This window comes from Melanostigma gelatinosum (assembly GCF_949748355.1).
Source record: "Melanostigma gelatinosum genome assembly, chromosome: 24".
Classification (NCBI taxonomy): Eukaryota; Metazoa; Chordata; class Actinopteri; order Perciformes; family Zoarcidae; genus Melanostigma; species Melanostigma gelatinosum.
Genome location: NC_136657.1, coordinates 5,462,266 through 5,476,928, shown reverse-complemented (window position 1 = coordinate 5,476,928; position 14,663 = coordinate 5,462,266). Strand labels below are relative to the sequence as shown.

The 14,663-nt window shown below is 43.2% G+C and overlaps 1 protein-coding gene across 1 annotated transcript; it reads right to left on the bottom strand.

The window, feature by feature from the left end:
* Nucleotides 1–339: 339 nt before the first annotated feature.
* On the bottom strand, nucleotides 340–13,025 carry LOC306797187 (striated muscle preferentially expressed protein kinase-like). The gene is made up of 4 exons (XM_079296418.1): nucleotides 12,670–13,025; nucleotides 11,462–11,957; nucleotides 2,592–2,690; nucleotides 340–1,037 (listed from the first exon to the last, which is right to left on the bottom strand). The coding sequence occupies exons 2-4, from the start codon at nucleotides 11,811–11,813 to the stop codon at nucleotides 691–693; spliced, it is 798 nt and encodes a 265-aa protein (XP_079152544.1). The 5' UTR covers nucleotides 11,814–11,957; nucleotides 12,670–13,025; the 3' UTR covers nucleotides 340–690.
* Nucleotides 13,026–14,663: the final 1,638 nt, after the last annotated feature.

Genomic DNA, 14,663 nt, shown 5'->3' with positions numbered 1-14,663 from the left:
CGAACTGCGGTGAAGTGGAAGACACCAGAAGACAGTAATAATTGGAAATTGTAGGCAATGTCGCAGCAACAAAATTCACGACATGAAATAAAGCTTGCTGCTTTAACTTTAAATACAAAAACATGCCTAAAAAGAACCTGTGAATCACATGATCATTAATTCGTGAGAACATTCATGCTAATATTAGCTCGGATCAAAGCCAGCAACCCATGCATGCCACAGCAAACCTATAAAGATATGGTGTTCATCCAAAAGGGAGGGGCCGCTCTACAAAACATGCAGTGGGTAAAAAGAGTCATCACAGTTTCCAGAAGTGCTGAATAATACACATTAGCAGATTGAACCATCGTGTCCTCTCTAATGGCTTTAAGAAATATGAACAATGATGTTTTTTAAGACCTGTAATCATCGTTCGATAGAAATCAAACCACACGCACAGCAATACAAATCAGAGTCGAAGGAAAGTGTGATATCAAAATAAAAATGGGAAGTAACAAAGCTTGAATATATGAAATAAGAGTAAAAAAAGAGTCACTCATGGAACTTATTACATATGGAGTACATTTTTGCGAGTTGGGTCTATGTAGGATGCAATGTCTTGTCTTATGTGTTAGTTTTCTTTGCGATTTGGGGGTTGTGGCCAGTCTTTTTCGTTTTTTTAGTGGAATCCTAAAAATGAAATGCCATGTGCTATAACGGCATAGAAAATGTCCTCCCTCTGTAGAGGCTGAACATGCTCCCATAGTAGTCGCTGCCGACAGAAACACTTTCCTCCGAGCCCTGAACAGGCCGTGCCAGGTTAGCGTGAGACGCCCGGATCAGCGGTTCCACACCCAGGTGACGGACAGGGGGGGCCCCCTCAGCGGGAGCCCCACCGGGGGCTTGCCTGGCTGGGTTTGTGGGGTCCAAGTGGAGCCCCGGAGGGCGGGAGCCCAGAGCGCGGAGCTCTCGCTCCACCACAGGGTCATAGGCACCAGGGAGGGTGGCCCTGCGATCTGAAGGGTCTGGGTTATAGTCCATCATCCCGCCTCCCTCACCTGGAGGGAGAAGAGAGAGAGAGAAAGGACCAAAAACAAAAAGGTGTTAGTGTGGGTTAGTTACTCAAACAGGAGTAAATGGTGCGTTTGTGAGGGTTTAAAAAAAAAAGAAAGAAGAAGAAGCATAAAATGTATGAGAAAGCATGGACAAAAGGGGGCCAATTGTCTGTATTATGTATTATTACCATACTATATCCCAAAAAGAATGTAATGAATTCACTGAACGATTCAGCAATGCAAAGAGCAAGAATCCTGAGCTGGTAGAAAATGATACTGACGTAAAGCGGAGTGCAGGAACATGCACTAAGCATAAAAAGGGCAGGATGGATCAAGACTCTATTGATCGCTAGAAAACAGGAAATGAAACTGAACAGAGCGTGCACCACTTAAAGAGATCCTCCCCCGTCGCAAATCAGGTCATGATTGACATTTTAGTGATGAGCAAAGGAGACAGAAATGCTTTGGCAGCGAAAAGAAAGAGCGCTCAGCATCTTCCGTGAACGACGGAAACCTTGAAACAGCGATGGTGTCGGGGATGTAAAACGACAGACTGCAAAAATACAAAATGATAGTGACTCAGCGCCACAATCAACAAACTATCAGTTCCTCTCACAGCAAAAAAATCGTCCAGGGGGGCCACTGAGGAATATATCACACACTTCAAGGCCTTGACATATTGAGCTTCAAAATCCAGTTTTCTTGAATGAATCTCCTGCAGAAATGTTTAACGAGGCGGCATTCTAGTTTTTGTACGCAGCTGAGGCAGCCGGAATCAGTTCCAATAGAAGAATGATGCATCACCTCATCCCTCCCTCATTTGATATTCTCTTTTTCGTTATTTGTTGCTCGTCTCTGGAGGGACGTGATGAGGGCGTAGTCGGCCCGCCAACACGAACGCTTAGAAAGTGCAAACACTGTGTAGAAGCGAGAGAAGAACATAAAATGTCTTCCCGGTGGAGGAGAAGGGTGTCAATGTTTCTGCTCTGTATTCAGACGTCCATTTTTAAATACAAGACGCATCGTGACTTTGCTTCTGTTGGCAGATCATGCTAAAGGTCAGAGTTCAGCAACAACTCTGACTTGAAGGTCTGCTGGAGTCATCTGAACTCACACTGACAGGGAAGTCATTGAATGAAAGACCTGTGGTCGGGCGACCAAACCTTTAGACCGCAATTACAGAACTATCGAAGAATATGAAAAACCGCAGGGCTGCAACTCACTTCGTTAGTGATTTATCTGCTGTTGTGTTAAATGTATGTTGTTCTAGAAAGTTGCAAATCCTCACAGATGGACGAAGCAAATGTTTTACACTCAGTGGTCCTAGCAAGTTAAATCATTGGTTAATCACGTTAATGCACAATTGCAAACAAGTGCTCTCAAATGTCGGATTTTATCCAACGCATGTTTCGGGCCAAGCTGATAACCGCCCTCTGTTAAATCTATCAAACACAATTTGTAGATGTGTGTATTTGGCAGCGATGTTGACTCACATCGACTGTAAATAAGGTTTGAGGAGCTGCTGAATATGTGCATGCCGTGCTTTCCATGAAATACCTGAAGGTCCTCTCCGTCCAGCCTTGTCTTGGTGCCTCCCGGGCCCTTCTTTGGTTTCCATCTGGGGTTCTGTGGTCTCATCCTCTGTGTTCTCAGAATCTGAAACAACGGGAAGTAGAGCACAATGATGAGTTAAGATGGAGGAAGAAGGTGGAAATTCAGGAAAGAGAAACTGAGGAGGAGGAGAAGAGGAGGCTGAAGACAACAACGGAGTCTCGGCGAAAATGACATTTCACGTTTGATGGTCGCCTTGAAAGGAGCCGCGGAGGACCCCCAGAGGGAAATAAAATGGGTTGAAGCTGGAGCGTGACATGGAGGGAGGGGTACGCATGGATGCTCTCTCCTCGGGTCTGGAGCCATTTGACTTTGGCAAGAAAACAGCAGGCTGAGCTTAGTTTGCTTCGTCAGACTGAACGCTTTGTTCCTCTTATTTCTATTAATATGTCACCCGCTAAAATCATTGCAAGCACCCTTCTAAAACACAGTACCTCTTAATGAAGCCTAAAAATAGCACAAAATATGAAGAAAATTACAGAAAAGCGGGTGTTAAAAATGATCTTTTTACATCATGACTCCAAACCAAACAAAAATTTGTCTCGATGGCATATTTATGAGATGATTACTGTGTAACGGTTTCAAAGGATCCGTATCAGTGAAACGACATCAAGTGAAGATGACAATAAATGGCAGATAGTCACAGCAACTGAAATCACAAAACATGTAACGAAAGACGGACAACATTTGATCGTGGTCTCGATTATAGAAGGAACAAATACAGATGTAGACAAATGAAATATTACGGAGCACTGATCTCTCGAGGGAAGAAAACACAATGAAGGGAAGTGGACGGGGAGAAACAGAAAGCACAGTACGGTCACAGCAAACCACATCTCTGTGGCTGAGATCACGTCAGTGGGGTGAACGGATGAAGTCAAACGGGGACGGATGGGAGGAAGAAGAGAGAAAGAGAGAGAAAGATGAATCAAGACAGGCAGGTTTACCATAGCTTTGCTTTCGGCAGGAGCGGAAAACTTCACTTCCATAGTGGCAGCAAGAGAGGGCAGACGGGAGAGCACCGTTACTATGGAAACCAGCATCTCTCTCACCCACACGACCAATCCTCTTCGTACCCATTAGAGTCTAAAAAGTCAGCAGCCAAACTGCTGGGTGGCTGACAGATACGTTTACTGGTTAGAGAGCTGGCGAAGGAGGACGACGACAACCGCAAAATAGGTTGCGGCTCATTGCGCCTCACATCAAGTCAGATCCTGATTAGATAATTCCAGAAGCTCTGCCTAATGATGAGAGAGCCAGAGGAGTAGGAACAAAATCACCATCAACTCGTTACAGGAGCGCTACTTCCTGGGAGTGGGTATGTAGATCCAGCCATCTGTGTCAAATAGCTTGCACAGCGGGCGCGGGGAATCGACTCCGCGAGGTAATTATGAGGGAATGTACATATCACCGTGTATGGATTCTATTGAAATGTAAATATGATTTGGAGGAGAGTACAGCGAGCCTCTGGTTTGGCTTGATGGCGGATTGAACAAATGTTCCGACATAAATCATCGAGGCCACATATTATTCACTCGAGCATTTTATGCAGAGAGGCAACAGCGCGATTACAAAAACATTGCTTTGTGGGGGTGGATGTACAACAATAAAACCCACTCTCGTTGTAAGCAGTAAAAACATATAAATACAATAAAGCACTTTACGTGTTCTACAACAGCAACTTTCATATATAAAAGCGTTATTTGGAGAATAAATCAAAGTGAAGCAGATGCTGTCAAAGGCTAAAGACAAGACATAAAGAAAATCATAAACCTACAGATTTCTAACAGAAATCAACCGATAGAATAGAGTAGATTGGGTGTGAAGCTTATACTGACAACACACCATGGGTAAATCTGCCAAATGTCCTCGTGGAATGCCCAGTTCTCTGAAACAAGATACAAAGTACAATGTATTATTCAGCAGCGAACACAGCCAAAGATTCAGTTGTACACAAAACACCAGAGTGAAAACTGCAAAGGTCCCTTTTGCCCAAAAGCACGGTTGTTGTCACACCCTAAACTCTAAGAAGCAGAAGGTGTGATGACTTTAAACATGCTGGATTCGTAGTAGAATTTGTCGCCGCTTAGAAATCACCAATGTGGACGAAGAAATGTGCACACATCTGGAGTTGACTGGATGGAAACTGCATGGCGAGAAACATTAGATTTCATCATGGCATCTACTGGTGTGTTCCTTGAGCATGAGGTCTATTCCTGATGAGTCACAAAATTAATCCACAAACCAAAAAAATCCACCCGTTTTTTGGAGCTTTCTCCAAAGTTGTAAAAAAAATCTGGCCCTCACAAAGTCCACTCTCCAAATGTCTCGTTTTGTCTGACCAACAGTGCAAAAATGTATTTGGTTCATTATGAGAAAAGACAAAGAAAAGTGACAGAAAAATGACAACTGCTTATTCATTTGGTCTTGTCGGTGGGTCTAAATGCAGTGAATATTTTCCCACTTCAGCGTCAGTCAAAAGAAACTTCAACAACTACATTTCTTCGGTTTTTATCTCATTTCATTTGAAGACATGAATCTAGACAACAGACGTCTGAAGCACTAGAGGATGATATGATCATATCAGGATAACAATTCAGCTGAGAGTTGATAAATGGAGAATATTGAATCGTCGCCCGGCCACATCTATAATCACAGATGAATCCCTAAAATGATAAATGTCTGACAAACTCTCCAGGCCATTTTTCCAGCGAGTGTCCCTGCTGATCAAGCTTCTTGGACAGTCTGTCAATCAGCACCGAGCAGCTCCTCATGTGACTCACTGCTTCGCAGCAGGTGGAAAGCGAAAACAGCAAACGTGAAAAATGAAATGACTCATTTCACACTCATTTCCTCCCCCACGTTTGCTGCGCACTCAAACCATGACCATTGGTTCATCTTCTTCTTCTTCTTTTTTTTATGAGTGTCAGGCAATTTGAGTAACTGTTGCCTGGTGGCAACTGCTGTTTGACTCCACGAGAAGCTTCCATTCATGTCGTGATCTCCATTGTTATGGCCTCAAGGCAATCTTATCAGCAAAAGCCAGCCACAAACTGCATCCGTACATTTGGCAAATTCTTCAAAAATATTCACTGGGTATAATCCAAATCCTACCGGCATTATTCTCACAGATCTGCTGTTGGAAGCGAAAGAACAGGTCTCAGGGGTTTGACAACGAAAGTGGAAAACAGGGTATCCATACTTTCACTCTTTTGGCTTTTTCCCCAGTGGTGCTCGGTTGTAAACAACATATTCCCGTGGTATTCTTTTACCACGTTATCTGTTACAAATCAGCACATTTGTGTCTTATTTATCAGGTAAAGGGTGTGGCATGACATCCCAATATGTAAACCAATAATCTCTGTTAAAAAAAAAGCTTTACATCACAATCATTAAATGCATTTATTTGTTTTCCAAAAAAAAAAAAAAAGGAGCAAACTCACCTGAAATCTCTTCTTGGACCAGATTTTCTTCATCTCTTCAAGTAGTGCGTCCCGTCAAGCGTGCGAGATTACCTGTGGCATGAGCTCACAAAAACCTCCCCACAACCCGAATAAGCTCAGGGTGTGGCATCATCAGAAATAAAAAAATGAAATAGAGATTCAAAAACGGGATTGAGCCGCCTTTTGTGCGTGGGTGTGTTTGCTCTCCAGTCTGGCAGCAAAGACGGGGAGAAAGAGCGACAAGATGCAAATCAGCCGGAGCCAGGTGCCTTTGTGTCCGAGCGTGTATCCGCTGATGTGAACAGCGTCTCTCTGTGACGTAGACGAGGCAAATGTCAGCCGGTTTGTCCAACCCCCCCCCCCTCTCTGCCTCGATCGAGAGCACGCTCAGTGCAAGAGGAGGTGGGGGTTGGAAGGCTGAGCATAAGGGGTGTGAGAGAGCCGTGGACAAAGGGAAGAGATGGAGAGGCGAGAGCTAGAGACGAGGTTGGTTGGGGAAAAGATGCAAAGCAGAGGAGAAAGAGGCAGATGACTGGATAGAGGGGATGAAATGTCTCGATGGTAAAGAGGGGGGAGGGTTTGTGAAATCTCTCTATTTCCTCTTGAATACAAACAAAAACAACTCCTTACTTCATCCTTACACCCTGTACCTCTCAGTCTATCCTCCTATATTCTTTGTTTTCCTCCCCACAAAACCCACAAGCTCACAATGATGTATCTATAGACCATGTCTGTTAGCTTTAACCAGCGATAGGGTGAAGGTTACCCCCGCCTCAAGCCGCCGAAGGCTATTTAGAGCAAACACGTTCCCCTTCTGGATTACAGCACGATGGATGCTACTTATTCCAGGTACATAACAAGCAGCAGCCACAGCCTCAAAACAATCATCGTTTTCACTGTGGATTATATGTCACTGTGGAGAATATGAACCGCCTCCCACCGTCCTTCAAGCCTCCGTCTCTGAAACACACTCTGACACCCGTTAATTGTTCTTTCAGACACATCTGTGCTCCCCACGCCACCTCCATCAAACACATCTAAAAACGATTACAGGCAGACCCAGATCTCCAACGAGCCACCCCGAGTCCATGTCCACACTGCAGGACAGCCCTTCTTTCCCCGACTAGCTCCGCTGATGTGCTTTTTAGCGTTGTTAAAGTGCGGCACGTTCCTGTTTATGGCCTTGTAAACACACAATCAATATGGGAGATTTACTCCTGCCATGAATCACGAGTTGCTCCGTGAATGATTTTAATTCTGCCGATTATCCCTTTTTCCTCTTCCTCCTTTATTTTGACGATAATCACCCAGCTGGAGATGGTATTTTTTGATATCTTGTCATCCTAAAGGCATCCCTATCTTTCAGTTTAAACCGAACACAAACACAGATGCAGTGGATTTTCACTTGGCACTTTAACAAACCTCCCTCTATCCGCCCTCGCCCGCCTCCTCCATCATTGAGAGGCATTCGCTCCGGCAGAAAGTGCAGCAATCAATACTAGTGCTCTATGCATGATATGGGATACACCCCCAAGTAACAGTTCAAAGGCAGCCGGATCAATCGGCTCATCATAACACAAGATTCCATGACCGTCACCCAATCAGAGGGCAGATACGGTCGTGAAGCTTCCATTTGCTTGGAATCCACAACGACTCAGCTTCCACCAAATCTCTGGCTGGAATATCATAAGGCATCAGCCATTGAGGCAAGATAATTCGATTGTATTGGTGCGTGTCATCTATCTTACTCTGAATCTGGTTTCGTTTGACCGCTCAGGAGGCCACATTTTCCTCTGCACCTCTCAAACCTGCAGTACACACAGACGGACAGAAGCCGATCCTCATTATTGACGTCCAACATGCGTCAGAGGCGCCTGTGCAAACAAATCACACGCATCTCATTTCAAGAGTCACATTTAAACCCGACGGCTGCACCATTTGGCTCCTGCGATCTCAAAACAGATGGAGAAATCGTTAAAAACCTTTTTTTGGACAGGTGAAATTCAGAGCGCGCTGTGGTTTAATGATCTTAAAACAACAATCGAGTGAGCAGACTTCACGGAAACCCATTGATTTTGTGACAGAGGCTGCTTTCTGTGGAGCCGCCTTGATGGATGCCTTCCAGGCATGCAGCTTTATCAGCAGCAAGTCTGGCAGAATCTCTCCTGCTGCTGTTACATCACACTGTGATCAATCTGTTTCTCACATCCCACCAGACCTTCCATGTCGTGCACGTCCACTTTGGAACCAGCCATCTTCACGATTGCTTCTTTATTTGCCCCCCCCCAAAAAACCCTTCAGAGGCAAATATGGCCAATGTTGACAGTCACACTGCAACCCGATCCTACCAACTAATCCTCACCCTGAGGGTTCCTGTGCACCAGCGGGACGGAACACAAACACACTTTTTTGCCAGACCAAGCACCAGGGAAACAGCGCTGGCTTTACCACTCACACGTTGCCCCAGCTGCCCCACGAGAACGGAGGTAATTGCAATGCATGCTTAATCCACTTCAACATAACATTTAGAGAAATCATCACGCAGCGATAGAGTATTCCTGCTGCAGGATGCCAATGTAAGACAGACCGGGTCAGTAAGAGATGCCGTGCTATGCGTCATCTACAACAGACCGCTGGTTCAACTGAAACACATTTGCAGACATAAAACTATTAAATATCTCATTTATAGCCCTTGGAATTGCAAGCTTAACTGCCAATTCTTTAATATTTTTTAAAGTCCCAATTTGTACCGGCCCAGATACATACATTTATACCATATAATACACATTGTGGCAAATTTCACTTCCTAAACATCTTGCTCGGCGTGTTTTAATTCAGTTAAACATATCACCAATGTACACAAAACTAAAAGCATCAGCATAATATCAGATGTAGCCATTAGTCTCATGGTAGTCCATGTATTTATACACCTGTAAATTAGTTTGGAGAGTCTAATTTCAAATCTTGTTCTCTGGACTTCGGGGGTGGGACGACCGCTTTGTTTACATTTGATCATGTGACGGGGCCTTTAAGGGGATTTCTGTAGTTTCCTGCTTAAATGTTTGAGAGAAAACAACAGATAACTTGAGTGTTGATGGGCAGCCATACGCCTTAAAGTATCGCCTGCAGCGAAAAGCATTATCCCCGTGTAGCTGGGGCTTTGCAGAGCAGGACGAGATGTAGAAGACACACATACTGAATCCAATTAAGCAGCAGCCTCAAGTGCATGGCCCTGTTTTCATTTCCATTACAGCTGTTCCACTTAGTCGAGTATGCGTTTGATAAATTCCCTGCCACGGTGTGATCCTTCCCTCACTGCTATCGCAGAACATACTTTGTATTGATGCCGGCTCCCACTCACCTCTCTGCTTCTTGCTCCTCGGCCCACGCACACCTTCCCCAGCATTCCTCAAAGCTCTCCGTGCATCAAGCAGCTCCTTCCGCAACATCGCCCTCGTCTTCCTCTGTATGTTCCTTTCAACAAAAAAAAAAGAGGACTAGCTGGCTACTTCTGCCCCGAAGATCTTCTCCCCGGTGTGCAAGACTTCCAACGGGGCCTTTCCATTGAGACACACCACCTTCAACTAGGGAACTTTCTCATCATGACTCCAACAGGCCTATTTCTCCCAGTTTCGTCTTCTCTTAATATCTTTAAAATGGCTTCCCTTGCAGCCTGAAATGAGAAATTGGCCGGACACGGAGGTGCTGTCTTAAGATGGCTGCTGGACCTGTTAAACGTTATCTTCCCGAGCCCATGTCTGTCTTTTCTGCCCTCTCCCTGTCTTCCCCCAGTCCTCCCTAACTTTGACTGCAGTCTATTTCCAGTCCTGCACAGTACAACCCCTCCAGTTGTAGTGTACTTTCCCTTTGCACCCCCTTTCAGAGAGCCTGCCCCCGCAGTCAGAGCAGGAGATTAAACACACCACGACACGGAAACTGGACAACCTTTGATGTCCTCTGTGGGTCACTCTGCTTGGACGGCAGGGGGTTTTCAATCCAGAGTACAATGCAGACATCTTGTTATGCACCATTAAGGACAGGCTACAACTGCACATGCATTGTGGGACAGTGGGACAGTTACAGGGACACCAGTCAAAGAGATCTTTTTATTCTCTAAGCCATGTCTTATGGGAACGGGTGACAGAACACCTAAATCCGGTCTCACTACACGTGTCTAGACCAGCTCAACCCAACAACTTCCTCAAATCCACCGATCCACAAGGTCCAACATTTCCCTAACACATTGAAACTAATCACACCGTTGTGACGTGATGTCAGCGACACAAAACAAAGAACAAAGAACTTAGGGATGCGTTTCCCACCTGTTTGGGCATGTGACCCCCTAAAATGAAGAGGACGCATACATCTCCCGGCTGCTTTGTTTCTGCTCTCCTATCTTGTTATGTTGTCCAGACCCACAGGCTGGAAACCACTGCTTTAGAAAGGTTCAACAAAGATCTCTCGGATATTATCCTATGAGTAATTGCAAGTCCTGTCTGGGACATTCATGGCACCTGCGTCACAATATGACAATCTGCTTGAGCTAAAAAAAAATGCTTTGCTTCTTCCTCAGAGCTTGCATGACGCGTTCCCGGCCCTCAGATGCCCGACAGTGGCTTAATCAAAAGCTATACACCAGAGGGTGACGTCAGTAAAGTGGTCTAGACTTGTGACACAGCACTACTGTGGCTTCTGGTTGGTCTGATCGCTCAGGGCGATATCTTAAAGTGACAGACCTGACTGTCTGTCTGTCTGGCTAAGTCAGTGATGCTTAAAAGCTAACCCGCACAAATACACATGCACCCCCCCCCACCCACCCACCCACCCAGTCTCTCTTTCATCACCCCTGGCCGTGATTGAGAGTGACAGTGCCGCGTCTTGACCGTGGTGATGCTATAATTATCTGTGATGTCTGCTGGTGCAATCGGAGACGGGGCCGGCGGCATCCGCACATCACTGGAGCACGAGCCCTCCGGCCAGCACGGCACATACCAGGCCATAAATAACCACGAGAGGAGAGAGAGAGAGAGCAAGAGAGAGACGAGGGGAGATGTGGGAGGGAGGCAGAGGTCAGAGAGATATAGTAAGACAGCTATGATCCAGAAAATGGATAGAAACGAGGACGTGGTTCTCTGTTTTTAGAGAGGCTTGTGGGACGTTCCCATATTTCCTGGCTTAAATTAGATACAACATATCATAGTAGGAATGTTTTTACCAGCTGCACAAATCCCAACTTCCTCATCTCTGTAAACACAACAACCAAAAGGGTCAGCTGTGCAGCTGACAGAAAGCCGCTGCAGGTGACTCTCCTCCACCTGGAATGAAATGAAAATGTCTTCCTGTGAAAGAAAAGTGCCAGTTGCTTGCGATTACCTTCACCGAGGTCCATAATGGCCAAGACGGCGCTGCAGCTTGCTTCTCCCAGCTCATTGGTCGCCACGCAAGTATACAAGCCCGCGTCGCTCATGCGGCAGTCCCGAATCCACAGCCCGCCCGAGTCCTGGCCTTCAGATGGAGGGAGTGGCTCATCGTTGTGGTACCACGTCAGCAAAGGTTTGGGAGATGCTGCTACCGACACCCTCAGTCGGATATCACAACTTGTTCCTACTGCTGCTTTGCGGAGTTTGCGGATGAAAACTGGCGGCGTCGGTTCATCTGGAGAAATCTGGTCCTTGGTGACTTTGGGCCTCTTGAGACTGGGACTGGATCCGGGGCCTTCTGCCATCTTGATTTCTGTCAGACTTCTTTATGGGCGTTTTACCTGGTAATTGACTGGGTTATCGAGATCAGCGGCAGTTATTGGAGGCCTCTTCTAAAAGGCTCCATGGCCTCTGATGTCTCACGGGGAGTGCAGAGGATGCACTGGGGACTGTAATGACCAGAGCACATCCATTAAAATGACATCGCAGTTATGATTAGATGCAGTGTTTGCTGGTGAACGGGTAACAACACATATTTCTATACATTGTTATGAAAAGCAACCTTTTACAGTTGTGTGAATAATGACTTCCTGTCCATAAAAATGACATCATTAGTGGGCAAAATGCTGAATAAAACAAGACATTCTACGTTCAGTGAAGGGTTGAGACGCCAACGCGAAGACAAATACTGAAGTGGCATTACCCCGGTATCACAGCTTTGGCTTCATGACAACAAATGTTGAACAAAAACTTGAGTGGCAAACTGGGGATACGGAAAAAAAATGGATGTAGTCATAAGTGAATTATGGGAAGTGTATGATCTCGATTTTTTGGAGTTTGCTCCATGCTGAGGGCTAAAAGTCAAGATGTCCCTCCCTCTTTTTCTGATGAGAGCACCGCATCAGAAGAAAAGCTCACATGGGCCCCATGTTTGTTGGCTTTGGGACTTCCTGCAATTATAATCATTCTTTGAGTAATATTTTTTTTGGGGGGGGGGGGGGGGTGTAATAATTATTCAACATGGCAATACACAGAACAGCATAATTACTGATCATCATTTGGATTTGCTGTATGTGCTAATTTATGAGGTCCCGCTACGCTGATCCAAAAGAGTTGCTTAAAATAGACTTCACCCGATAATAGAAAGAAAAGGCATCTTACCTCACTTTTGCCATCAAAGATGAAAGGAATCCCTTTGGACATCCCCGCAAAGTCCAAGTTAAGGTAACAAGATCCATGGAGCAAAATATTTCATCTCAAATCACTTTGCTAAAGCCCGCGTCCCTACGTGTCCTTTAGCGAGCTCGGGCTGGAGGTGTAAGTCCACCCGAGATCATGTAGCATTAGCTGCCATGGTCCCTTTCAACAGCTTCAACACTGCTGAAGACTGCTGAGACTGAGATCCGTCTTCTTAAAGGTCATCCACTCAGGCCTTCTGCTCTAGTGTCTTTTCAGTAACTACATTTGAGTACTTAAAAAAAAACCTTTTGAGCTTTTTGGTACTTACAGCAGCTCATGTTATCTCTCTCTCTCTCTCTCTCTCCCAGCTCACTGCTTCAACTCCCTCAGGCTGGGAATGACAGCTGCACCACCACGGATAGGTCACATTTCTTGGGCTGCCATCTATGACACACACACACACACACACTTTAGATAATGTTATCAACCAGTGTGTGTGTGTGTGTGTGTGTGTGTGTGAGGACATTTTGGCCGGGCCTCACTTTGGGACAGACCTTTAAAGGCCTGTTTGAGGATTCAGACTTGGTTGTAAGGTTCAGGTTAAGCATTCTGTATTTTGATGGTTGAGGTAAAGGGGTTCATTACGTCAATGAGTGTCCTCACAAAGATAGAAGTACAAGGTTGTGTGTGTGTGTGTGTGTGTGTGTGTGTGTGTGTGTGTGTGTGTGTGTGTGTGTGTGTGTGAGAGGCAAAGACAGCATGTGTGTGACAGTTGGAGTTGCTATAAAAAGAGAGGACAGTGATTCATACTACTGTAGAGCAGTGATATAACAAAGTAACGCAAGTACCGGTAGTTGGAATATTTGCAGTAGTCAAAATACGATATGTTTAACGTATATATATGTATATACATATATATATATATATATATACGTATATATATATATACGTATATATATATACGTATATATATATATACATATATATATATATACGTATATATATATATACATATATATATATATACGTATATATATATACATATATATATGTATATACATATATGTATATATACATATATGTATATATATATATATACATATACATATATATATATGTATATACATATACATCCATATGTATATATATGTGTATATATATGTATATATACATATATGTATATATATATATGTATATATATATATATATGTATATATACATATATATATATGTATGTATATATATACATATATATACATATATATATATGTATATACATATACATACATATGTATATATATGTGTATATATATGTATATATACATATATGTATATATATATATATATGTATATATATACATATATATACATATATATATGTATATATATATACATATATATATATGTATATACATATACATACATATGTATATATATGTGTATATATATGTATATATACATATATGTATATATATATATATATGTATATATATACATATATATATGTATATATATATACATATATATACATATGTATATATATGTGTATATATATGTATATATACATATATGTATATATATATATATATATATATATATGTATATACATATATATATGTATATACATATATATATATATATGTATGTATATATATATATGTATGTATGTATATATATATATATACATATATGTATATATATACATTTCCATTTTGCCAGTAGAATAATGGTGTAGCTAATTGATGATTGTAACATTCTCAACTGTAACTTGTGATTGTTCATTAAAGAGAGTACTGCTACAAAACATGTGATATCCATTTGTATTGTTGGTTAAGAAAGTCTTGTCTTAAGTGACTGTTGTTTCCAACATTTACACTTTAAAAAGAAAATGAATTAGAATAGAAAACCCCTTACTGTATAATTGTCCTGTAACAGTAATAATTTGAGTAATAAAAGTATATTTCTTGTGACAGATA

Bases quoted from the DNA above. Each gene is read 5' to 3' on its own strand.
- LOC306797187 (XM_079296418.1), bottom strand. From the start codon at position 11,813: ATGGCAGAAGGCCCCGGATCCAGTCCCAGTCTCAAGAGGCCCAAAGTC. The intron at 2,691-11,461 runs GTAATCGCAAGC...CCGTTGTTTCAG, and splicing joins CATTATGGACCTCGGTGAAG to ATTCTGAGAACACAGAGGAT. The intron at 1,038-2,591 runs GTATTTCATGGA...TTCTCCCTCCAG, and splicing joins TGGACGGAGAGGACCTTCAG to GTGAGGGAGGCGGGATGATG.